At 28.8% G+C, this 27,868-nt stretch overlaps 1 protein-coding gene across 1 annotated transcript; it reads right to left on the bottom strand.

Annotated features, from left to right (window-relative positions):
* Positions 1-164: 164 nt before the first annotated feature.
* Positions 165-27,868, bottom strand: LOC136973591 (phosphorylated adapter RNA export protein-like). Its single transcript, XM_067268322.1, has 7 exons — positions 27,222-27,868; positions 27,060-27,151; positions 24,178-24,310; positions 13,666-13,805; positions 8,935-9,072; positions 1,690-1,799; positions 165-601 (listed from the first exon to the last, which is right to left on the bottom strand). Exons 1-7 carry the CDS (start codon positions 27,796-27,798, stop codon positions 460-462), a joined length of 1,332 nt encoding a protein of 443 aa, XP_067124423.1. The 5' UTR covers positions 27,799-27,868; the 3' UTR covers positions 165-459.

The following is a 27,868-nucleotide window of genomic DNA, read 5'->3' as shown; positions in this document are numbered from 1 at the left end:
TTTAAAAGTGATTTATAATGTAAAGTAATACTATATAATTTTTTTTTCTATTATTTTGTATCAAATATCAATAAACTAATTAAGCTTTATTCTGGATTTATAATATACATAATTGTAAAAAATGAATCAATTCATGATCAAAAAGTGAAAATTTATAAAGCATATAGATTTAAACAATGTTTTATTGTTAAATTTTACAGTAAAACGAAAGCCAAATGACAATTTGAATAGAGAGATATACTTAACAGTGCTGAACAATTTTTTTTAAATAAGTGCTAAAACAACTTTAAAATAAAAATACTCAATTATATAAAACTTTCTATCGCTAAAAAGTTTAGTTAAATGTATTAAAAAATAAAAATTATTTTTTCAGTTTTTGACTAGAAGATGTGTACACTTAATATGTAACAAAAATGTGATATTTTATTATACATGCAGTTTATTTACTTGTTAAATAAATTAAATGAATTCATTCCATTTTGATACAACTGAACTGTTTGAGTTCAATGATTTTGTGTTCTTATCTGTAATCAAAACATCTTCATTTTTATTGGAAATCAATTCTTCTTCTTTATCTTCACAAATATTTCTGCTTTCCTTCCTGAATAACAAAGAATTGAAATGAATAATTTTGACACATGATTACATGACAAATACAATCAAATTTTCATATGAGAGATTTCTATTCTGTAAAATTTTCTTCTTAGGAATCTTTTTAAAATTCTTCAAAAATTGTAAAGGTTTAAGAAAGCTTTAGTCAAGTTTCAAAAACTCTGACTCAAGCTTTCATAAAATTTTTATTTCTTCAATACGTTATGTATAAAATTAATGGCAATTGTATTCAAATAGAAGTTATTTTCTAAATTTGATTACATCAGTTAAGAAAACAAAAAGTTTAAAATAATTTTTATTATTTCTTTTCCAGCATTGTTATGTTAAAACCTTAGTTAATCAATCATATTAAATATTTTATTTATAATTGTAATTAATATGATTTAATATAATTAGATGAAAAACTGTGTTTAAGAAATAAAAATGACCAAAAATTTAATTATTTTCCTGCAAATTTCCTTTTGTCACACAGAAATTAAGTTTACTTTATTAACATATATTATGGAAGTTGATACAATAAAAGTTGTTACCAGACATTTCTTTAAATAAATGCCATTCAAAAAGAAAAACCACACACTTATTCTTAAATACTACGCTTACTTTTGATAACTTCCAAAATGAAAGACAGAACAAATTCATTTTCAGATAATAATTAGCTTAGTTCACTGTTATAACAACAACAGATAGTTTATTCTATTCTTAATGACTGCACTACACTGAAGTGACATAAAAACTAGGATAGTCATCATTCACAAAACACTGCCGTCCCTAGCTTCTCATAAATGTTTTTGTCTGTATGCAGAGTCTACATAGCGACAGACATCTGTGGAAATGTAAAGATTGATTGTACAGTGAGAATGGAAAGTTATCATGACTTAAGCAAATTTCAACATGGTATGATAGCAGATGCTTGTGAAATGGGTCATAGCATTTTAGAGATACAAATAAAGTTTGAACTTTTACATTTGGCCAAATATATGATGCAAATATTGATAACAGCAGCATTCAAAAAATATTGCACAATAATATATTATATGAAAATATAACTTGATTATTATTATTATTTTTTTAAAATACCTGATAGGTTTATTTGCATGGGTACTTGTTAAATCAGTATCATCATCCATTTTCTCTTCTTCATTTTCTGACAAAAATTTTGACCATTTGCTAGTGCAGGGAACTTGAAGCTAGAAACAATTAAATATATATAAATATATGTAATTTCAAACAACAATCATTTTATTATATTACTAGCTGTTACCCGCAGCTTCGCTCGTGTGGATTTTGCAAGCAAACCCTATTTAAATTCAATATTTCAACAACCACAGTAATTGTTATTTAACACCTGTTTCTAATTTGATAAATTTTCTGGAATGTCTATAATTGAATTGGTTCAATTATAGAATGATATGTAGATAGAACCAAATGTTCGAACCATTTTAAAACGGTTTGAACATTTGGTTAAAAAATCAAAATATATAAAAAATATTTATAACAATGTCTGAAATGTTATCAATTTAATATCCCTAAGTACTGAATGAAGACTAAACGTAATTAAAAACAAAAAATCTTATCTAAAATAGTACAGTAGAAGCCGTTCTTCAGGTTAAGACTTAATACTCTCCCTCTCCCCCGCGGAGGAATTTCGAAAAATCCCTTCTTAGTGTGCATTTTCATGATGTACCCTAACTGTGTACCAAATTTCACCTCTAGGTTCTGGAACATTCTCATTGAAGCATCACACATTTTCAAAGTCAACCACTTTCAACCCCCATATCTCCCACACCCTTATAGCTATCGAGACACAACCACCATAGTGCATGATGGGAGACTTGGGGCTACTACCACACACAAACACCATTCATGTGCAATGTGTAATTTTGGCTGCAGAGTGAAATATAGGCACAAACATGTCATTTATATATATATATATATACACGTGGTACGATCCAAAAGTTCGGGGAATGCAGTAATCTATGACAACAAAAGCATGTATTTGAAGTTACAGCGTATGAAATAGATTCTACCAAACCACCTCTACGTGTTCAGGTTAATTTCACCCATGTCATGTGATTAAACCGCGAGCACTGCTGTTTTTTTCCAGAGATAGTTACCTTTGTTCTGCGACGTAATCAAAGTGGAGTTTCAAGAACAACCTCCAACATTAAATTTTGTCAGCGTTTAGGTAAAACACCTACAGAGATTTTAAAATTGCTAAGAAAGGTGTACGGTGATTCTATGGTGAAAGGTCACGGTGAAGTCAAAATGTTGGAGGTTGTTCTTGAAACTCCACTTTGATTACGTCGCAGAACAAGGGTAACTATCTCCGGAAAAAAACAGCAGCGCACACGGTTTAATCACATGACATGGGTGAAATTAACTTGAACACGTAGAGGTGGTTTGGTAGAATTCATTTCATATGCTGTAACTTCAAATACATGCTTTTGTTGTCATAGATTACTGCATTCCCCGAACTTTTGGATCGTACCACGTATATGAAATATAAATATAATAAATAAAAGTATATAGTGTATATACGTTCAAGGACGAAATCAAGGAATTAAGGAATCAAATATGTTAAATTTTTATCATTATGCCATTAGAGCCTAAACATTGTAATTGGTAATGTATTTGTTCTATTTACAAAAGTCACAGGTTCAAATTTCACTCTAAGTTGATCATTTCCTCTAGACATTTCTGAATTTATTATTATTAAAATGTTTGAGACGGCAACATTGCCTACTTCTAGGCCAAATTCTTTTCTAAATTAATTAAATTATAATCTAAAACACTCAAATATTTTTTATATTCTAGAATATGTTTTATATAGTAATTGTAAATAGATGTGAATGTACAACTGTGGCCTAGATTTATAAATTGGTATGTCAAAATCTTATGTGATCAGTAAACCTAAATATGATTCATTAGGCAAGAGAAGGATTATCACCATTGTTGTTATTTTAAGTGATTTTGCTGATTGATTCTTATTTGTTTTTTTCTGAACTAGAGATCTATTTTGTCTCATTTTTCTTTACATGGTGATTATATAAAATGATATTCATCATAACACACTTGACATGACAATATTCAATAATTTTTCATCTTAATTAAACTTTTAGCAGAATGCTTAATTAACACAAGTGCCTGCTACAGTTTTTGTCTATGGCAAATAGGGAAATACAGAATAAAGTTAAGACAACCTCAAGCCGAGGCATGAGTTTTCGTATCAGTTCCTTATTTGAAGAGAAAGATTTATTCCACCAAATAATATTTTCCTAATGAATGAAATGAACAAAGATCTCCCTCTATATTTGAGACCAGATGAGTCATCAACAGAAAAGAATAGTGACTATGTGGGGTTTGACAAAGTGATAATGAGATGGACAATAGATGGTTGGGCTAATGAAGTGGTCAGTTGGTTCTGAGACATCGAGAAGAGATGAGCAAATTGGGTGTTTTGGGCTCATAAGAAATGAGCGAAAACTAAAGACTTATAAACCCCAAAATAGAATGAACCTTGGGATATGAGCTTGCACATATCAACAATAACAACAGACTTTTGTAACAGGCTAATACCATGTTAGCCATAACAATGAAGCTTTAGTACTTTTCTTCCTTTTTTTCATTGAACTTCACAGATATCCACAGATGTATGTGTGTAGTGTAAAAGCTCAAACATGCATAACTTCTGACAATTACATCTTTTGTAAAAAAATATTTTAGATAAAAGTTTGTTTTTGATATAGAATCATAAAATACAGTAAAAAAAATAAGGGTTCCAATTTCAGAAAATGAAGTCAACCTTGTTTTCACACACTGTAGGGTCCATCTACAATAAAACCAATAATCCATTTTGTGGCTTCTTTAAAGTTTACATTTTTAGTTCAATGACTTTTTTGTAAAATGTATATTTTCACATTACTTCAGTGAATTGATTAAAATGAACCATCTGTATATTTTTAAAAATATTAATTGTTTAATTATTATTTTATTAATAATACATAATTTATATATATATATATATTTAGATGTCTCTAAAAAAAAAAAAATAATTTTATGGTCCAGAATTCACAACAACAAAAATTAAACGTATACTGTTTTATATTTTATCACTACACTAGAAGCCATAAAAGATTGCAGTTCTCTTTAATTCACCTCTAACATGCAACAATTTGTTTTATTCTTTAAAATCATGTCTACCATAACCTCACAGTAAGCATCGCAATATGTTAACACAACACTTTAGTACGCTCAATTTCAGTAAGGAAAAATGATTCAATACTACACTGTGCCTACCAACTTCATATTTTAAAATTCTTTGATTGTTTCCAGAATTTTCCCTGAAATATACTGTATATTGAAATATCTATCAACATTAAGTAAAAACTACTTAATGCACTTTTACTTCTTTTTTTTACATTTTATTGCTCAGTGTTTTCATAGATCTAATTTTATTTTTTAAATTTCATTTGCAATTCAGTTTTGCTGATCATCAAATTGCTTTTGTCTTTTTTCTTCAAGAGCAAGCTTTCATTTATGAAATGACAGAATTACGACAGAATTAACATGAGCTGGCAAATTCCACTCTGACTATGAATAGCATCATGTATTTATTGTAATGCTACTGAAAATTGTGTGTTAGTTCTCAATAAACATTCCTGTTTACAAAAAATTCAGACTCAACATATGATGGCATGGATAGCATGGTGGTTTTCAACCAGGTGCTGCAAAATATAGAGCTGAGTAACACCATAATACTTTTATGTATGTACAGGGATGCTAAGAGGGGGAGACAGGAGCAAATTGCCCTAGACCCTGAGAAAGTGGAAGTTCCCACATAATGTGGATAAACAAACAGTATTTGAAAAGTATTTACAAACTAAATTTTATATTTCATAAATATTTTAACTTGTTTGGACAATTTTTGTCTTAAAATTAAAACTGATTGTTTACAAACACACACATATTTACATAAATTTAATTTGCTATAGGGCCTCATATATATATATTTTGCCCTAGACTTCCATTATACTTTAGATGGCCCGGCTTATGTATATTAATAAAAGTATGAAAAGTGCAATAACTCTACAGTGAAGAAGTAGTAGGGATGCCACGAAAAAAAAAATTATCAAGTTGAGTACACTATTAGAAAAAGGTCGAAAAACATTGGGATAGCACTACTAGGCATATGCTTTGGCAGAAACTTGTACATATTTTGCAATTCAATCTTTTCATTGAGCAAGCTGAAGTACATTTTGTTAAGTCAATCAAAGGTCCTTTACAATGGAACCAAGGAATTTGCTGAACTTGCTTATTAATATCTGCCATCACTGCAGCTGGATGAATATACTCTGTGAGCTCCTCCAAAGCCAGTTTCAAGAAAGTATGACTTTTTTTTGGTGAATAAATGATCATATTTAGATTCAGACAAGATACACCTTTTATTAAACAATCTTGTCTTTATAGGGCTGCACTCCAAAGTTTATCCTCCAAGCTGGGATTGAATGACAATCCTATAAGAAGTTGAGCTGATCCAATTCACTGTACGATGCTTTGGACAGAGACTGTTAGCAATTCCAATGTTGACAGTTTTTAATGAAGAAAGATTTTCTTTATTTACCTTCACTTTCACCAATGTTGAAACATTTTCTCTCTTTCTTTACAAATCATATCTATGCACTAAAGATCTTTGTTAGCTCCTTGTAAAGAAAGTGTCAAAATTTCGCTCTTAAAGATTCTAGCTGGCTTGTGAATGATTGGAAAAATTCCAGTTTTGATGGTAAAAGATCTTTAAGAAAACTCCTTTTACTGTATTGAAAGTTAAACTTTTATGTTCTTTCTTTGTTTACAATTAAATGCAAGCAAACTTTTTTATATTGGAAAGAAAAGATAAGACACATTTTGTAATGGTGATTTTCAGTCCACCTTATTTGAGAAAATTTTTGTGGAAATACTGTACTCTTAGTATAAATGATAAAGTCTGCTTGCAGAGCAGGCAAATCCTTGAACAAATTATACAGCAATCTCAAATCTTTCTAAATTCCAATACACTATCATATCTAGTTTGAAATCTCCTATTCAAGATGTGTAGAGAACAACTTCCTTCCCATCATATCAAAAAATATCAGACCATTTGGATCTTCCTCTTGCATTTCTTCTTTCAATAATTACATGAACTTTCAGTTCATGTTTGGCCCATCCATGAAAATTTGAAGAAAAGATGAAGATCTAAATAAGAATATGAGTTTGAAGCCAAAAAGCAAAACTTTAGTAGAAGCATGGCCAAGGAAGACAAATGTAAGGTATATAGTTGTAATTTTTTTAAGCTATAATCCCAAAAACAAACATCCAACTGTTCTCTTTATGCTACTTTATTAAAAATTTCATCAAAGCACAGTGTAATCTTATCTTGCTTCATGCAACAAAAGCCTAGCTGATCATAAAAATGGGAAGCAACACCATACACTATTCTATATCCAACCTTTCCTTCTTCATGGTAAATTTCCTTATCTCACTGTCAGAGAACATTTTCACCAACAATTCCACTAAACTGTCAAAGAATCGAAATAAATGACAGCATATAACCACATTCATTCCATTAAAATTTGTGCAGATGTTACTGCATTTTGAAAGAACTCAGCTTACTGATGCTAGAGGTAATTTTATCATCAGTTTCAGTGAACTCATTAGATAAACTGGAACTAACCTTTGCAATTCGTTACAAGTTGCTTTGTCTGTACAGTCTGCAGCAGCTGCATTCTGTTGGGAAATTTTAGTTTCTTTCATATTCCATTTGTTGTTCCATTTGTAACAAATGGAATAATAAATACAGTCAAACTTGGTTATAATGAGCATTAGGGGACTGGCAAGATTTACTTGTTATAACTGTTACCTGTTATATCCATGAAGAGCAATAACATAACTAGGGGAGAATGGGCTGCTACTTCAGGCACAAACATGTTGGGGGTGCCTGTGGTACCTGTGAGTGGCAGATTTGTAGCTACATTAGCAATAATTAGTGAAATCTATTTTTTAACTTTTAATTCTAAATAAGTTGATTAAAAAATATGTAATTATATTATATTGTGTTTTTATTAATAGTTATATAGACTACAATATAATTAATATTAAACAATTTATTTTTTCATAATTTAAGAAAATACGAATTAATAATGTGTCTGATTTCAGTTAGTCTTTTTATCCACAAATCTTAAAATTGATGATTGCTTTGTTTTTGGTAATGTCAATACTGTTGAAGATGACAAAGAAAACTTTCTAAACACTTTGACAATTTCAGCACCACGTTCTAACTCGCAAATATTTTCTACCTTTTCGTAAACTGAGAAACATTTTCCTCTTTGTAGATATCCTTCCCATATAAGAGTGATTCTAACTAGAGTATATGGCAATTTTATAATCATAGTGATGATTAGATAGATTAGCAGAGTAGGTTGGAAGCTAGTCAAGAAAGAGGGAGACAGTCTCCAAAAAGAAAGTTAAGTGGTAAGTAGGCCTGTAATTAATGCAGATTATAAAACTAATTATCCAATGGTCATAAAACCAAGTAATCCTTTCAGTTTTATCTATTCCAAGAATTCAGTACTGCATTTCCTATTACTTGAACAATTAAGAATGTTCATGTGTTTGCATAGCTAGTGAAAATTTTCAGTAATTTCGTAAAGCACGTTCGTTATAACTGTGAGAAATCTTATAGAAAATGCATAAATTAAAATTGTTATGGTGTTTTGCTTGTTATAACTGTGAACTCATTATATCCATGTTCATTATAACAGAGTTAGACTATATGCATTGGTAAAACAGTACATTAAGATTTTTAATTTGTCACTGGACTTATTAGAAAATGGCTACGAAAAGAGGAACCCTAGCAGATAGCTATTTAATATGGTAGTATAACAATAAAAATATTTACTTAGCCACCCATAAAAAAGACTAATTCCTTTTACTATTTTAAAATTGCATAAAATGTTACCATAATAAAGTATCTGGAAAAATAACATTTGTTTAATAAAAAAAAAAAAATCTATCTTGATGTTTATTGAAAAGTTTAAATATGTTTTTACTTCCAAAATGAGTTTACTACATTAAGATGAAAAGTGGTATAGCTGAAATAATATGATCCATATCTGATAATGATATTTAAACTTCAGCAATTGTATTAATTTTTGGTGTAAGCTAACCAATTTTGTACATTTGAAAATAAAATGATTGTGTTTCCAAATACAGTATTAGAAGAAAACTTATCAATCTAAAAATTTAAATACTAATTTTGTTGTAATTAAAATCATACATATTCATACATACTTCAGTGGGTGTGCCATCATTTGTTTCAGTCACTAATTCCATTTCACCTTCATTTTTGATGCTCTCCTTCATTCCATTTAAAAGATTAAGTTTTTGAGTATGTTCTCTACAGTCTGCAGCAGTTCCTCGACAATAGACCTTTAAATAATGTTAATTTTATATGAAATAAAAACTGAAATGCCATTATATTTGCAATAAAAATAAGTTATGATTAATAAAAAATTTAAGCATAAGTTTATGTAATTATTAACAATTATTATTAAGCATGAATGTATGTAATTATCAGCATCTAAACATCTAAACAGATTTACAAACAAAATTACTGATCATCTCATAGAAATTTAGTGGATACCTCTAAATTTTAATCCATATATGCCTAATGACCTCTATGTATCACAGTTAAAAATTGTTTCAACATGCTTTGAACAGTAAACTTTCAACAGTTATTTTTGTGTAGGCACTTAGATCACAGTTATAGCTGGTAAAGTAAACACAATTTGCCATTTATTAGCAGCAAATTTTTGAAATATAATAGATTGAAATAACAACTTCTTTTGATATGGCCAATTTTGGTGTTCACTTCAAAAAGTAATATAAATTTTGTAATAAAAGTGTCAAATTTTTATTTGTTTTTAGAAAAATTTATAAAATACATACTTATATATTCTAGTTTTTAGTAAAACATATTTCATAATAATGTATAAAATTTAATAGCAAAGAAAAGTTAAGTGTCCTATATATAGGACATTAGACATTTACTATGCTCCTTACCTTTATAGAGATTTCACCCTTCATAAAGCATCATCTATGTTAAAGGAAGATGAAACTGATTCTAAATCAGTTAATCTATTACCTCTTACAAATACAATTCAGCAATGTAACTGATGAAGACTCTGAAGATTAGGATATTATATATATAAATAATTTACCAGTGAATCAAATGCAAAATGATATGGAAATAAACTACCAAAATCAAGAATTTAAAGATTGACTTCCTTAATATTAAGTATTGCTTAATGAAACTTCATGCCAAAATTGAGAAAAAAGAAAAAGCATTATCATTATGTGAAACAAGACTTATTGATAATCATGTCTTTTTTGATGCCAAAGATTGTATTGTAGCTAAAGAAACTTCTTCAGAATTATTTTCAAAATTCTTTAATAATGAAATTATAGAGAAAATTGTTGAAGAAACAAATACAGTAGTTACCTTTAACAAAAAAATGAAAATACTCATGTTCAAATAACAGAAATATGGTGTATAATCAGTCTGATTGGCCATCTAGAGAGTTTGCAAATGCTTGAAATACAAATGAACAAAACATCATTATTATTATGTAGAAACTACAACAAAATGCAAGATATGTAATGTTGATCTGCTTATAAAGCATTTTGTAAAATTCCACAGAACTTAATTTATAAACAACACATAGTGGATATAGCTAATATAATAGCATGCCACATGCCTAATGTCCTATATATATATAGGGCATCTTGTAATTTATATAAAATAATAATAAATTTTATTATCAACCTTGTCAACAGTCTTTTTTGTATTTTTTAATACATGTTGCATAAAATTATCAAAAAAATATGTTTAATAAATTTTTAGGCATATATGGGTTAATGTATTCTACAGTTGCAGTATCACTAGAAAAACAATTTTTCACTTTACTATGTAAGAAATTTGAAAATATTGTTACTTATAATTTAAGTAACATACATAAAACAAAAAATTTAAAATCATTTGAATCATAAATATCTCAGGGTGTTTCAATAAGTAATACATACTATATACTTATATATGTATATATACTAAAAACCTCTCGAACTAATTAACTACTTGTGAATTTCCTATTGATAAAAACAGTTTGTTGCTATCTGATGATAATTAATACTAAACTAGCAAGAACCCATCAAAACTGATGGTTTTATTCAATTAAAATACAATACCCTCATTTAAAATTTGGCATTCTACACAAAAATCATCAGTACAGCAAGTGTTTTCTGACCATTTACAGATGGATTCATGTCTACCTGTTCTCTAGTACTATGAGGTTCCTCCCACTGGTCCTCTTTCTAAATGGCTTCTTTCAATTTTGCATCTAAGTCCCAGGGTGACGTTTAGCATTCCTAAAGCCAGTTGATTTTGGTGGCTGGTGGGGTTTTAGATAAATGGTGAGGGTAGTGTCAGCCTGCCTCATAGCAATCTCATTGTTTGTGATAAAACTCCTAACCTATGAACAGTCATATATTCAAGTTTAGTCGTCTTTTAGTTGGTAGATTTATTGAGAAAGCAATCAGTTTACATTAAGCAATGAACTGAACAATACTTTGGTCTCATGAAGTAATAGTAAAATAAAAACAGTGATTGGTGTGAAAAGTTGATAGATGATGCTGAGCTCAATATTGACAAAACTAATTTATTGAAAAAATAATGCAAAATGTCTTTTAATTAACAAGTAAATAACAAACAAAGCAGGAATTCACAGTAGTGGTGAACAACAGATTGTTGAAATGGTTTAGAAAATCTAAATCTCTAGATGGCATGCAAGTGCCTAACATATTTGTCACTTGCCTTCCTGTACACTTAATTATACCTTTGCTACTCCATCACACCTGAACCATTGCATCTTTCTGAAATTTTTCTTCAACAGCATCATTTATAGCACAAGAGCTTTAATTTGATATCTGAAACATATTTTTAGTCCCAACTGTTTATTCAAACTAAGTTGGAAAACTGAAACCCTCTTTCAATTCAATTAATATATATAGAATAAATATGTCAATAGATACAAAATTGGTTTTACTCCACAGGCTAGACTTTAGTGGAATGGCTCATTCTTTTTTCCTGTAGTAGAAGAGTTCAAGTTTGTTTCAGGAGGGAGAATGGTATACAGGAAGAATCACGATTGTCTTGCTGCTGTTTTTTGCACAATTGTTTCCCAATTATTTTGCTTTTTATTGTATTTGCTGTTTTATATTATCAAAAAAAACACACATTTTTTGTTTTTTATTTGAAATAAAAGCAATCACTTCTAAATAAGCACTAATTCACACTTAATTTAATCTTTGTTAGCAATTTGTTTATGTCTTTGTTGAGGCTTGAGAGTATTAGTTATTCTGTTTAGCTGCTGGTTGTGTGATTTTTCTCTTTTGTTTAGAATAATTTTCTTGTTCCTTTATATTCTATATCTGTTATTCCCAAAGTGCAGATAGGAACAAGTTCTACAATTGCTCAACATGTTTGTCCTATAGACTTAACGTTATACCTTTGCCACTTCGTGAGGCCTGAACCATTGCACCTTTCTCAAATCTCTATTCAGCAGCATCATCAAGCAAGAGCTTTAATTTGATATCAGAACCATATTTTTAGTCCAGCTGTTTACTCAAACTAAGTTGGAAAACTGAAACCATCTTTCAATTAATATAAAGATATTACTGTTATCAGTAACAATATTGAAATAATTTTAATTGAATCTACATGTATTGAAAAACTAATCAGATTAGTAATCAAATTATAAAATAAGACAATACATTGTAAATTCTTAAATCACTCAAAAAGAAGAAAAAAATCCAGCAACAACTTGTGTAAATTTCCAGGCTGTTATGAATTTTATTTAAAAAATAACTTTTATATTATTAATTATAATAAAGTATGGCACATCTGTCTGAGATTTTATTAAAAGCTTTTTATTGTATTAGTTATTATAAAATGGAAAAAAGCTTAATTTGAGGGTAAAAATGGTTTTTATAAAAATTTTAAATGGTAATAACATGTAAAATCTTCAGTAAGACATATGACCCTCTACCTCCCAACTCTCGACCTTTAACCACCAAAAATTTAGTAGTATTGATGTCCCTTATACACAAGCTAACATGCCAAATTTTGTTTGATAAAAGAATTGAAAAGAACATAATTTTCAGACTGTAGACAAGATTCAACAAAAATCACAGAGACAGCTATGCAACATATCACAAAACGAGTTCCAGGGAGCATTCCAACAGTGACAAAAACAACAGAAACGTGTATTGCAAATAGAGGGGAGTACTTTGAAGGGGGCAAACATGTATAATATTGTAATCACAATAATAAAATTTGTATGACAAAAGTCCACTCTTGTTTTTTTGAATGAACCTCATATAATAAACTTAAAATTGATCTTTACAATTTGAAACCAAGAACTATTGTAAAAATGCTCTAGTATTGTATCAAGAAAATTCTGAAGACAAAAAAAATTCTTCTTGAAAATATAAAACAGAAGAGTTTAGTTTTAATTTCTAAAAATATGTCTAAAATACAGTCTTTGGATATTAACTTTAAAAAGTCATTTGAAAATCTCACTAAAATCTGTACAATCTAAAAAATGAAAGTAATAATAATAATAAACACTAAATTTAAAAAAAGTTTTATATAACCATTAATAATAATAAATAATAAGCTGAAATAATACATCAAATAACTTGTAATAGGATAGAAAAATTTAATATTTTTTTTAAAAAATATTTTCAACACAAAAAACAGACTACAACAAACATAATACAAAAAAGTAATTGAATTATAGTGATTTAAAAAGTTACATGTCAAAGAATTTAACCTTCTGATAAAAAAATAGAAACTTAATCTTAACTGACAAAATCAATCCAGTTACAGAATTTTCATTAAAGGATTTAATAAATTATTATTATATTTAATAATAGTAATGGTGACGATAAATCAGTGGCACTTACCTGTTTAACTGACTGCTTTTCATTACAAATTTTGCAGTTCCATTTATTGATCTTTTTTATTTGATGAACTTGATATGTTTTACATGAATAACATTGCAAGACATGAAATTTTGAATTCTTTTCACTTTGGTTTTCATGATCTAAAATTAAACAATAAAAATGTAAGATCAGAAATACAGACGAAAAATACATTTAAAAATATTTACAATACTATTAACTCAATGAAAGAATCAATATGTTTTGGCTATAAACAGAGAATTTTATTTTTTAATCTATCAAAATGTTTGACAATACTTCAGTTTTTACCATATAATGAAATAGAAAGAACATATTAGGAAAAATGAAAGAATGATCTTACTTTTAAAAATATAAATTGTTTTCCTATATTTTTGCAACACATAATTGAACTCTATACGTCTTGCTACACATGGTTGAGTATTGTTTTGTTTAAGAAGAAAGCATCGATAACATGTACACATGTATCTATCATGATCATAATTCTAATATCTGACATCAAAATTGATAAATAAATAAATACCATATATGTTTAATTTATTTATAATTCATAAAAATATATTAATTTGTAATGTATATTTTTTGAAATGCTATATCACATTACATTATAAAATAAGGTGTACAGTAACTTATTAGAAGAAATTCAAATCAACCAAATACATACAGTCAAACCTCAGGTTTTGAATGCATCATTTTTCGAACAAAATTTTGAATGCAATATTTGCCCAGTTACTGTATGATAACTTGGTTGCAGAACAAGCCACTCAGCAAGAGCCAGTCACAGATTAGAGAGACATAGATGGTCAACTCCATATACTTCCCGTGTTAAAGAAAGTTGATAGCTCAACCAATCAACAATGGGACTACTGATTCTGATGTTAGTGGCACCAAGATCGCCTGGCGTCATTACACGTCACCACACAAACAATCAACAACATTGTTAGTCAAATTAGATTTCGATGCACATGCAGGTAAGATACTAGTTCTGTTTTTCAGTACGTGTTGCAATCGAATTTAAATCAAATTAATTGACATTCATGTAATATAAATGACATCCACTAATCCGTGTTTAATGGTGCTTAACTGAAATTAAATAATAAAAATTTATTCATGTAATATTATATATTATAATTTTAATATTTATTAATACTAGATAGCCAGCCAATTAAAATAAAATAATTAAAACTCTGGTTTTTGCACCAAAACTTAAAATTAAAAATAAAATCAAAATTAATTAATTGAAATCAAATCAATTGAAACATAATATTTGGAAAGTGTGGATAAAGTATTTGTTGTATGCCTTGATTGATTTGATTATATTTCATTTAGGCAGACTTGTCTCTATTTATAGCACTTCTTTGTTAAGTGATGGTTTCGGTTGGCAGTGATGGAACATTTTGCTTTTAATATATATACATACACACACATACAATATTATATTGCATTTGTAGGCATTTTAATGTGTGAAATACAGCTAAAAAGGTGAAAAAAGGTTTTGTCTTGTGAGTCCGGAATGAATTAATCCATTTTATATTGTTTATGGGAAAATTTGTTTTGGTTTAAAAACAAATCTGTTTTCAAACAACTTATAGGAATGAATTAAGTTCAAAACCTGAGGACTGACTATACTGTTAACTAGGTATAGTTCAGTTTTCTGTCCAAAACAAACTAAGAATTGAGTTGAAGCACTAGCAAGTCAATAATATTGTTTCAGGGTGCCATTTATGATCTCTTGCCACTACCACAGCAGTGATGATGTCACTGGCATAGAAAAGAATTTTCATGTGTTTGTGCTAGCAATCATGTGTCAAAAATTGCACGTGTTTGTGCTAGCAATCTTGGACATTGTCACTTTGACCCCACTTAAAAAGTCAATCACGGACCCCTGATTTTTATTACATTTTTAATTTCCTTGTCTCATATTATATAAAATGAAAAAGTTGACTGATCAAATTTTGAGAATGCACTCAATTTTATAAACCACATAGAAGAGTCTTCACTAATGCTCTGTCTCAATTATTATTAAGAATAAATATGAGGTCTTTCTCATTAATAATTATTCAGTTAATTATCACAACCTTATCTTTGAATAATCAAATTTAAGGGAAAATTCTAATGTATTAGAATTCAGATGTAATAATACTTCAGAACAGGAAGAATACATAGAAACAATCCCTTCACTGTTCTCTTATTAATCACAGTACACTACCTTTTTCAATACAGTGAACATTTATTTTTCTAATGTTTTCAGCCTTCTCAATCAGCCTTCTTCAGAAAATAAATTTACAATTTACCAAAGAACAAAGCCATAACTAAAAGTATTAAGTTTTAAATTGTTCTAGAATAAGTTATGGCTTTCTTCTTTGTACATTTAAGTTGTTTCCCAAAGGTCAAAAACATTAGAAAAATAAATGTCCACTGCATTGAAAAGGGTGAGGTGTTTTGATGCATACATAACAGAATAAAAAATAAAGCATCAGGCATAGAAAAATCAAATATATACGTTGTTTTATTTCTTTTTCTATAAATAGATGATAATTATTACAAAATTCATCAATAAACATTTTCTTTCATAAAGACTAAGAATTTTCAAAAAGCAAATGTTTTATTATTAAAATTCTAACTTCACTAATCATTATCTCATAACTTCATCAAAGATATACTAATTAAAAAGAAGATATTTAAGCTAAAACTTTTTGATAACTATTTACATAGAAACAAACTTAATAAACACTACAGTTCAATAGATCATGCATATAGACTAATATATGTAGACTGCTTATAATTAGCAATATCTATTTGTAGATGTAAGTTGTTTCCAATCATAGTTTAGTTGCTTTAATTTTAAAATTTGTATAATTTTATTTTGTGAAGTAATATGACAAATACACAATGTTGCTATAAAATACAACTTTTAATAACCACAGTACATTTGAAATTCAAGCTTATTATCTTTCATTATTTATTAATAATATCAATCTATAAATGAAAGTATGGAAGGCCATTAAAATCCCTAAAATTAATAATAATACTTTTTTTCAAGACTGATATAAACAGTTTCTCAGTTTAGATCACACATTTTCTGATTGTTCAATTATTATTTTATTTTCAACATCTGTAATGAAAACTACTAAAGCCAATACATCTGATATTAATCTTAGAGCCGCCACAAACTTCAGCTTTGCGAGAGCAAAACACTAGCAAATGTGTGTTAGCACACCCGATGACTTCAAAGGCTCCGCCCCTTTCTTTGTGTCCTCACAGTAATTCCTTTGCTAGAGCAGTGATACAAGCATACGCTCGCTGTTGAATTCTGTCACCAACAAGTGTACACTTGTATCATCACGCTAGCAAAGGAATTACCACGTGGATGCAAAGAAAGGGAGGAGCCTTTGAAATCATCAGGTGTGCTAACACACATTTGCTAGTGTTAGTTTGCAACGGCTCTTATGCTTAATTAATTTCTTAAAAAAGGGGGGCGCTGCTAGCATTCAACGGTGTTGGCGTGATTTTAGTGAGAGTTTGTTCCGAAGAGTCATTAGGAATTTAAAAGATGGAAATGCTATGGATCAAAGTATATTTACTTTTAATAATACAGAATTTGCTTATTTTGGCCGGTGTTGAGCAAAATCCGAGCCCTTTATCACATTCACCATCGAAAAGAGGTCGACCTCCATTAACAAGAAGTAATAATGCTGTCAAGATGTCTAAACCGACTAGTTTGGAGAATATGCTACGTAAATCAAGGCCTGCTTTGAGGGAGAAGGAGAAAAACGAGATAACAGTTGAGGAGGTGAGTGATTTTGATTTTGAATCTACATTTGTGGAATGTTTGGAGTCGATAGAGAGAGAGAACTGTCCGATCACCTCAAGTTTACGCCAAATGACTAAACTAATTCAAGCTTCACATGGAGCTATAACTGAATTAATATTAGAAGTTAAAACAGAGATTGGTCGGCTACATAAGGATAATAAAGAATTTAAGACTAGACTTGGGTTAATGGAACAGAAGGTTAATAATTTAGAATTAGCATTGCCGGAACTAAATAGGAAACTAGAAGCCCAAAAATATTTTACAAATGAAATTATAAATATATCAAATCAGTCTAATTTAATATTATTCGGATACCCTTTGTCTGATAATATGAATACTAGAGAAAGTCTAGGTAGATTTATAGAAGAAGAGTTAAGGATTACCGAATTTAAGACAGAGGAAATAAGAGACTATTATGTAATAAAGAAAGTAGTTCCGACTATTTTAAAAATCACTCTAAATTCAATCCAGAGGAAAAACCAAATAATATCATTGTTTTATAAGTATAAAAAGAATCCTCCAATGAACTATATAGTAAATTACATATAACTTCTGATCTTACCTGAGAATCTAGGGAAAGAAGACCTAAATTGATCCCATATTATTTAGAGGAAAAGAAAAAGGGTAGTCCGATTTTATTACGTAATGACTGTTTGATTTACAGAAATAAGAAATTTACCTATAATTTAACTGAGAACTGTTTGGTGGACACTGGTTCTTTTTTAGAAGTGGAAATCAACTAACCAACATAATGGCTAAAACAGATAGTAGAGTTAGTAAGAATAGCAGCAATAACGTTATGAAAACAAATTTGACATTAGTGAAAGAACCAAAAATCACGATTATAAACTGGAATACTCAAGGTCTTAGGAAAAAATTTTATTCTACTTATTTTCAAAAATTAATGAAACAATACGAGATTATTGGTTTGGAAGAAACCTGGATCATTGACCTAACTGCCAAAGAGATGGAATTCCTGCAGTCTTCATTTAATTATTTAATGGTTCCAGCTACAAAAAAACTGGGAGTTGGAAGACCTAAGGGCAGATTGTAGTTATTGGTGAAGAAAAATATGGGAGAGTGGTTTTATTTTTATTCTAATGTTAACTTAATATTTGTTATAATCAAAGTTGACAAATTTAAAATAAATTGGAATTCCAATAGCTATATTCCAATTATGGTCTACTATTCTCCGCCATATGAGTCCCAGCAGTTACCATTTCAAGAAATTGAGAAGATTTATTCAGATTGGTCGCATCTTACAACATCATGGATTATCCTCGGGGACTTTAATGCCAGAATTGGCAATGAAATCGATACTGATTATTCAGGGTCTAATCCGGCTGTTTATAGTTTAAGAAACAGCATGGACAATGAAATTAACAAAAAAGGAAAGCTACTGTTAAATTGGGTGAAAAAGAGCGACCTATTTATTTTGAATGGACGCATGAAAGATGATTATCCTGGTAGATACACATTCATTTCGGCAGCAGGTACATCAGTCATCGATTATATAATTTGTACTGAATCTGTATTAGATCAGTGTGTTGAATTAAGAGTTCTTGATGATGATTTATCGGATCATTTTCTTGTCACTCTATCGATAAAAACAAATGAATTAATTTATAAAAATAAAATAAGTAAGAAAATTTTGACTCAAACAAAGAAATATAAATACAATACTAATAAATTTGAGGCTGAAATAGGTGACAGAATGGCCTTAATTCATGAAGTGAGGCCTGATCAAAAATATCCCACATTGTTCTATAATATATTCATTACAAATATTAATCAAAGTCCTCAAAGTATCCAACAGTCACTTAAAAAGAAAAATAAGCTCAAACAGGAATGGTTTGATTTGTGTTGCTACAGAGTTAAGAAACTTAAAGAATATTATTTAACTTTATTTCGTAAAACTAGATTGAAAGAGCGATTAACTGATTATATAAGTACAAAAAGAACATACAATAACCTCATAAAGGCCAAGAAAAGAATTTATTACAATAATCTGAACAGAAGATCATTATTAGATAAAAACAATAATAAGTTTTTTTGGCCAGTGATCAAAAAATACCGTCCAAGAAAGAAGGTGGAATATCAGGACCCTATTGGTTTCGAAAACTGGTATAGGTTTTTTAAGAAGCGCGAGCCGAGTGTTTTAATGGATACTGACGTTAAAGATTTACCTACGGAAAGAGATAAAGAAAGGGTGTTGAACCAACCAATAGTAGCAGGTGAATTAGTGAAGATTATTACAAAACTAAGAGAATCGACAGCGGCGGGACTGCATTTAATACTAGTTAGTTTTTTAAAACGTTTACCTATAAAATTGATAGATGCTTTAGCGTCGAATTTTAATTATATTTATAATCAAGTTCTTTTGCCCGAAATGTGGCATTCTGCTTACTTTCGTATGATATTTAAAAAGGGCGAAGAAACTGATCCAAAGAATTATCATCCTATAGCCATATTATCAACGCTAAGAAAAATTTTTACATCAGTTCTTGTGAATAGGTTTGAAAAATGGACTAAGGTTAATGGTTTAATTTCAAATTCACAATTTGCTTTTGTGAAGAAGAGTGGGACGGAAGTGGCAATATTTTTATTGCTTTCGATCATACAAATTCACCTTGTCAAAAAAAGACGTAAGGTATATATGGCTTTTTTAGATCTAGAAAAAGCATTTGATTCTATCTCAGTGGATAAATTATGTGTGAAATTGGAAGATAATGGAGCAGACTCAACATTTACAAGGGTAATAAAGTCTTTGTTCGATCAGTACACTATTACAATTAAAAGTGGTCTAATTACTTACCCTTCGTTCGAAATAAGTGGCGGTTTACTACAGGGTGATCCGTTATCACCCTATTTATTCAATTTTATGATATATGACTTAGATAATCAATTTATGAAGGAGGAGGATGGTATTATTATTAAGGATAATATGATAGTACATTCGATTCAATACGCCGATGATGTGGTATTGATTTCACCGACAAAAATAGGTCTTCAAAGAAAATTAAATTTAACTGAGAGATACTTTTCGAAAATGGGATTGAAGATCAACCCGAATAAGACCCATATTGTTGTGTTTCGAAAGGGAGGTCAGCTGGCAAGGAAAGACCATGATTTTTATTTGGGGAGTGAAAAATTGAAAGTAACTGAGGAAGTATTATATCTGGGGGTTCTTATCACTTCAACGTTGTCTTTCGGAAAACACTTTCAGCAGATGAAAGTTAAAGCATACAGAATAATTAATAGTTTAACTGGTTTATTTGTTAAAATGAAAACAAATTCTATTCAAATGCAGTTTCGTCTGTTTTCAGCACTGGTTATCAATTCTATTTGTTATGCTCTACCATTATGGGGTCTAGACTGGTTACCTTACTTTGAAAAAATTCAATTACAATTTATAAGAAAAATTTATGGACTAGATAAAGCTGTGCCGGGGTATGCGATCCGTCATGATACAAATCGAATGTTATTAGAGCCATACTTGGTAATTAGGATCATGAAATTTCTGAAGAGACTGTTAACTAGTGAGAATATTCAAGTTAATATGATATTAAAAGTTTTAAAAACCTTGGCAGAGAACAAAAAGAACTATCAAAATAATTGGTATAACAAACTAAGGATCAAATTGGCAAAATATGGTTTGTCCCATTTATTATTTAACGGTTCAGAAACAGACTGGAATTATGGAATTTCTTTATTGGTGGAGAATATGTATAACGAGTCAATTGTTCGTGAGATGAAAAATCTACAGGAGTCAAAATTTCACCCATGGTATATAGTTAATCTAAATTTTCCACCAGCAAGTAATTATATTCATTATAAAATACCATTCACGTTGAAGAGATTTTATATGCAGATCAGATTAAATAGTTTTTATATCACAGTTGAAGGAAATTTTGTGGCCATTAGAAATAAACAATGTAAGTTATGTAACGACCAAATTTCAGTATACCATATAATTAGTTTATGTAAGGTTGTTCCAAACTTAGGGAACAGTCGGAAATTTTGACTTTGTCAGCTATCAAGTCTATGCAAGAATTCTATCAAAAAATATTCCAGATGGGACCAACTATGATTATCAGAATTTATCAGTTCATTATTAAATATATTAAAATGGTGGAGAGCCTAAATGAATGATACATATATTTAGTTTTGGTTGTTGTTCTAACTTTTGTTTAATATTGTAATAGACTGTCTAAATTTTAAGAAAAGAAGTAACTTACATAACATTTATTTATTGTCAGAGGTTATAATACATTTATTAATATTTGTAACCTAATGCACCCCTTGTAACTGGAATTTTTCCATATTACGTTAATAAATTTGAATTTGAATTTCTTAAAAAGTTCTACTGAAACTATAAACTTTTTTAGATTTTATTTTGTAGCCTACATTGATTTCTATCAATTTTTTTTGTTAAACTAAAAAAATTTCATTTTGAAGAATTTCAAGCAACTTTAATAATATTTATTGCATTGTTATCAAACTATCAAAAAGTAAATTAACAAAAATTGTGACCAGTAATTACTATTTATTAATTAATAAATCATAGGTTTACTTAGTAAATCAAAATGCATTTGAATGGTAGCAGCTGTTCTGAAGAATATTCAACACTGCAATCTGAGGTACTGATATAAGAATACTGTAATAATCAAAGATTGTACTACTGAACTGTACATTCAACCATCATTTTGACACTACTTCCCATTTGGGCAAGTGCTTATAACCTGGGAAATTGCCCAGACAGCTACTATATTAAACAAGGTTTCGTCTAGAAGAATGACATAGCTGTTTTGCTAGATATTAACATTTACATATTAATAATTTTAAAATTTTACAAAAAATTTGTAAATTTGCCAGTCAAAAATTTAAAATTAAAATTTTGTAAAAAGTAACAAACTGAAAATACAATATAAAAATACAGAAGAAACTAAAACATATTCAAACTTCCATCATCTTCAATCACCAAGAACAAACAGTTTTCACTTCACTTCAAAATGATTCCCAAACTTATTATGCCCACGGACCCCTTCTCATAGCAAAATCCTGACCATGAATCCCACGAAAAATAACTCTACACAATTATATAACAACAAAATTACAAATTTAACTTTGATGTCTTCCAAGTGTGCTACACTTCCAACTCTGTTGCTCTTCCTTTGATTCTTGGTACTTCCTCCAGGTGTAGTCACACTCTTTCTTTTTACCAACATCTTGTACTTTGAGATTGCACAATAAAGTTTAAATTTATAAATGAAATATTGTAGACTTGGAGATTGCAAACACTTTGTGTAGTAAATAATAACCAACTGCAGGAATGAGACTAACACTACAAAAGGGGATTCCAGTGCTGGAGATCTGGTTATAAGTCCAAGTAGTTGTTAAACAGGTAAGCCATTAAATGAGGAGGTGTCTGTACTGTCCTTTATAACAGCTAACATTAAGTAAGTAAAAGAATTGCAAACAATCTAAACTAGTACATTGCAAGAAAATAATGACAAATAACTAGCATAAAGCCCTGGCGGTTATTTGTCATCATGTGATGCTAAAAGCACAAAAGGACACTTTAAGTGTATTTGCATAAAGATAACAATAATCCGTAACCTAAACTCTGATTACAATAAGCAAAGTTATATATCAGCAGTTATCTGCAGTTGCTAAACACTGCAATCTTTATGGAGGTGCAATAGATAAAAGTACAATAAAAGCACTAAAATTTGAAACTGACACCTATAAACTTAAATATTTTGAACATATAGAAATTTTAAAAATTAATAACGTTAATAGAATTAATGATAGCCTAGGTGTTAAAATTGACAAAGGATGGCATAATTATATCTTTAAAAACTAAATATCTTTGTGATGTTATGACTATATATTGTTAAAAACTGTTGGTAATTGTATCATATGTTGTCACCACTTGTGCACCAGATGTGGACTGTTACACGCCTCCCTTACTACCGCTTCCAGCACCTTGTTGTAAGCTGGCACCTGTAACTCTGTTGTCTTATTGTTGACTCTGTTGTCTGTTGTTTTTGGTATGTACATTATCTGTATGTATAACTTTAGTTCATAACTATAAACCAATAATTGTCTAACTTATAACTGTTTGGTATCAGCACCCTGTATGTCACACCACATTGCTACGTTATGAAGATTTATTACACTTATCTACACTGATATGATTACTGCTCATACAGTTATAATGGCATTTTCATCTTTATATTGTATAGCTTTACGCATATTTTTAAGTTGACCGTTACCTTGTATAATTTTTAATATAGCTTTACTCTTAGTTCATACCAACTGATAAGGGACTATTTTCCCAATAGGAAAATGCATTTTGGGTTTCCATACTTATGTAGTAATTTTTGTGTTTATTAAATTGTTTTCACTTGATCCCTGAGCATCTGTGCCCATCATTGGTCTGATAAGCCCTCACTATTATCTGCCTCACAGTTGTTGATAATTTAATTAATTATAAAGTTATATAAGTGTATTTTAAATTATGTTTTCTAATTCTCATATCATTAAACAACTGATAACAATATCCATAATCACAATAAGCATACTCTACTGTATATATTCTAAATCATTCATTTCATTAATATTTATACACGATATACTATTTGCTTAAAATAAATAATTTATTAATCTTAATGCATTACCTTTAGTCTTCCTAAAGTTGAAATTTCTTTCTTCTTCTTCAAATATTTCATCACATTGTTCCTTTGAAATCCTGTGATCAGATTTAATCAGATGGAAAAATACACCACCTGGAGTTCTTCTTCTAGATTTATTCTATATATATTGAAAAAATTCAAAAATTTATGTTTACAATTATTTTATATAAAAATTTTGCTTAATTTAACATCTAGTAAAGCTTTAATATTTAAACATGTAAGAAATTTAGATAAATTCTTTTAAGATTCTTTGTCATATTAAAATATATACAATGACAATATAAAATTTAACCCTTTCCCTGCCGTTTGCCACGCCCCCTTATTTTGTAAAACGGCCAAGGTCAAAATAGGTAAATCAGGCAATATTATTTTAAAAATTCACCAAAAATTAAATTATTATTTGATTCATATGAAAAAAATCACATATATTTATCAATATAGTTAGTTTTAAATACGACATTTTTCAATAAAGTTCGTTTGAAAAATTTATGAGAAAAAAAAAATAATATATGATAATTGACATTCAAACTTAAAAATTTGTTACTTTTTGTCAAAATTAACATTGTCTGGTTACTTTATTCTTATTGTCACTGAGCCAGAATGACGTAGAATATTGTTCTGTACAATTTGATATTACATTTATGCACGTACGTTTATTTGTTGTGAAATTATCGCACATTATATCAAACATTTGTTTGAAATCTGAACTTTATTCTGCTTTCATCTAACATAATTAACTAATATACTTTATTCATTTCATATCAAACAAGACTATATATTTTTGTAATAAACATATGATTACCAATAGCAATAGATGTAACATTTGCTAATATTTTAGATTTAAAAAAAAATTAAAAATTAAAAATTAAAAAAAATATATAAAATATCAGAACTGAAGGTCATAACTTAAATATTTACGATATATTAACATATTATAGCTGAATAAACTTATTATAGCATAAATCAACTTATTATAGTAATATTATTGCATGAATATGCAAAAAATAAAATAATAAGTTATCAGAAAATGAAAAATTAAGAAAAAATAACCGATAATTAAAATTTTTTAAGTCGATAAAACACCACCTGGACAAAAATATGTAGAATGAACGATAAACAAGACGATGCCGTCAAGTGCTGACATCTGTTGTCGATAAATTTTATAAAAATCGATTGTTAACAGGGTAACGATCAATCGGTACCCTGGCCGTTTTGCTAAACGAATAGGGTAACGATAGATCGGTACCCTGGCCGGGAAAGGGTTAAAGTGAGAAACAGCAAGTTGATTTAAAAAAAAAGTGTATTCTTTCACAAAAGAAAGAAAACATTTTCATAAAAGTATACAAAATCTTTTTTTCACAAAAAGGTAGAAATCCATATTGGATTAAAATCTGAATACCTTACAACAATAGCATATCTTATCATGTAACAATTTCTCAAACCAAATATTAAATTTCTTCTTGATTTTTTTAGACCAAAATCTAAACATAGGAGAATCTTGACAGTTTTTAGTCTTTTATAAATTTAGTAAACCATAAATACTTGAAACTTGATATTCTAATCATGCCTCTTACCTAATTTAAAACTGATTAAACAAATGATTACATGGTAAGATATCAACTCACTACTGTGAAGAATTCAGATTCAAATCTAATCTTCATAACATATCATGAATACAGGTATACCTCGAGTTACGTCGCTTGAGTTATGTCGTTCCTGATTATACGTCGTTTGTCAAAAAAGTATATGGAAAAATAAAAATCAAGTTTGAGTCAGTTTATTTGACTTTAAATCCGTCTGCCACAAACATTGAAGTCATAATATCATTAGAAAAGCGTTGAAAGCACATAAAATCATATTAAAATATGTACATTTACAGTAAATGTTAATATAATCATCATAAATCCTAGAGAACGAAACATGAAAACATCTGTGTTTCTGTGTTGTCGTCTTATTTAGCGGTCTTTAAGTGCTCATTATTGGCGTTTTCCACCATAGTTCCGACTTACGTCGTAACTACACAAGTAAATTCGACTTACGTCGCCTCTCCTGAAACCAATTACCAACGTAAGGCGAGGTATACCTGTAGTTTGAGTTGGAATGTATTTTTTCATAAGGTACTCATAATGGCTGATTCTATTGTTAGTTAAGCCTATCTTAATAGACAAAATTGAAGTTAATTATAAAAGCAGTGTGCTGATGCATCTGAAAAATATTCAATAAAAATTAAAAACTACAAAATAACTTATAAATATGATACAACCTGAAAATATTTTGAAAGCAAAAAAATGTATTTCATTCAACATCACTCAAAAATATTAAAATATATATAATGGCAGTGGTTACCATTCAATAAATATAGTTAATCAACTTGAAAAAAAAATCAATTGAACTAACATTCAATGTTAGTTCAATTGATATTTTTCATTTGAACAATTATTTGTAACATTCTAGTGTGAAAATGCTTTGTACAATAGTATTACAGTTCAATAAAATATCCAGGATGAATAAATATACTGTTAAAAATTCACTGGGATAAACAAAACTTTCAAAAATAAATATGAGACACACGCCTCAGGAACACAACAAAGTCACACATTAGTCAACTCCACAGTGTGACTTTGTCATATTTGAGATGTGAAAAAGACAAATCATAAAGATATTTTTTTTCTATTTGTTTCTTGGAGTGTTTCTTCTATCCTAGTGAATATTACAGTTTTTTCCCCATGTTAGATTTTATAGAACAAAAAACAATTCTTTTTTCTTAATTTCTCATGAACGGAACACAAAATAACAATCACTGATTATAAACTAAATAATCATTTCAACAATTTATTAGAACTAAGCATTATTAAAATTATACTCACAATTACTAGCATACCACCTTTCTTCTCAATATGTTCTGTCTTTTTTAATAATTCCATTGCTTTATTAACACCCAAGATTTTTACTACATTATCTAAAAATTAAAGTTAGATAAATTTTTCAACAATATTAATTGATTGCTAAAAATAACTTTAATAACTTACATATTAATCTCCATTTTCTCTCTCGTAATTTTTTTACTATTAATTTAGCAATTTTATATTCTTTTGGCGTCAGTTTATGTTGATTGTATTTTGTCTGCAATTTATTTTTATTATTTGAAAATACAGTATCATCATCTTCAAAATTTTCTGTTACTGGAAATGTTTCATCATCGTCAACTTTAATTAAATCTGGACTGACAGGTGGCCTTGTATCAAGTTCACGTCTTCTATAATCATAGCTCTCACAATGCCTGTCTTTAGATTTTAGTATATGTTCCACGTTACATATATCAAAACCATCACTTAATGATTGATCTTGAAGTACGCTACTCCAAATATTATTAACTTTTTTCCGTTTTCGTCGTGCATTTTGTTGCTCAACTGAATCAGAAATATCAACTTCACTATTTAATTTTTTATTAAAATTATTAATGTGAATGTTTTCCAATAAATTCCCAGAATACTCTTTTTCAACCTGAGAAAAGTCATTCCTAGAACTTTTATTTATAGAATTATTGTCATCTGAATCACTTTCAGAATTTTCAAAAGAATTAATCCTATAGTTTGCAGATGCCATAGTTCATTACTTCGTGCCTAGAAAAATCAAAATTGCAAAATTTAAATTCAATTATTAATTATCAAGTATT

The sequence above is a fragment of the Centruroides vittatus genome, unplaced genomic scaffold (genome assembly GCF_030686945.1).
Source record: "Centruroides vittatus isolate TY-2023 unplaced genomic scaffold, ASM3068694v2 contig_3235, whole genome shotgun sequence".
Lineage (NCBI taxonomy): Eukaryota > Metazoa > Arthropoda > Arachnida > Scorpiones > Buthidae > Centruroides > Centruroides vittatus.
Note: the sequence above shows the minus strand (reverse complement) of the source record. Positions and strands in the feature narration are given on the sequence as shown.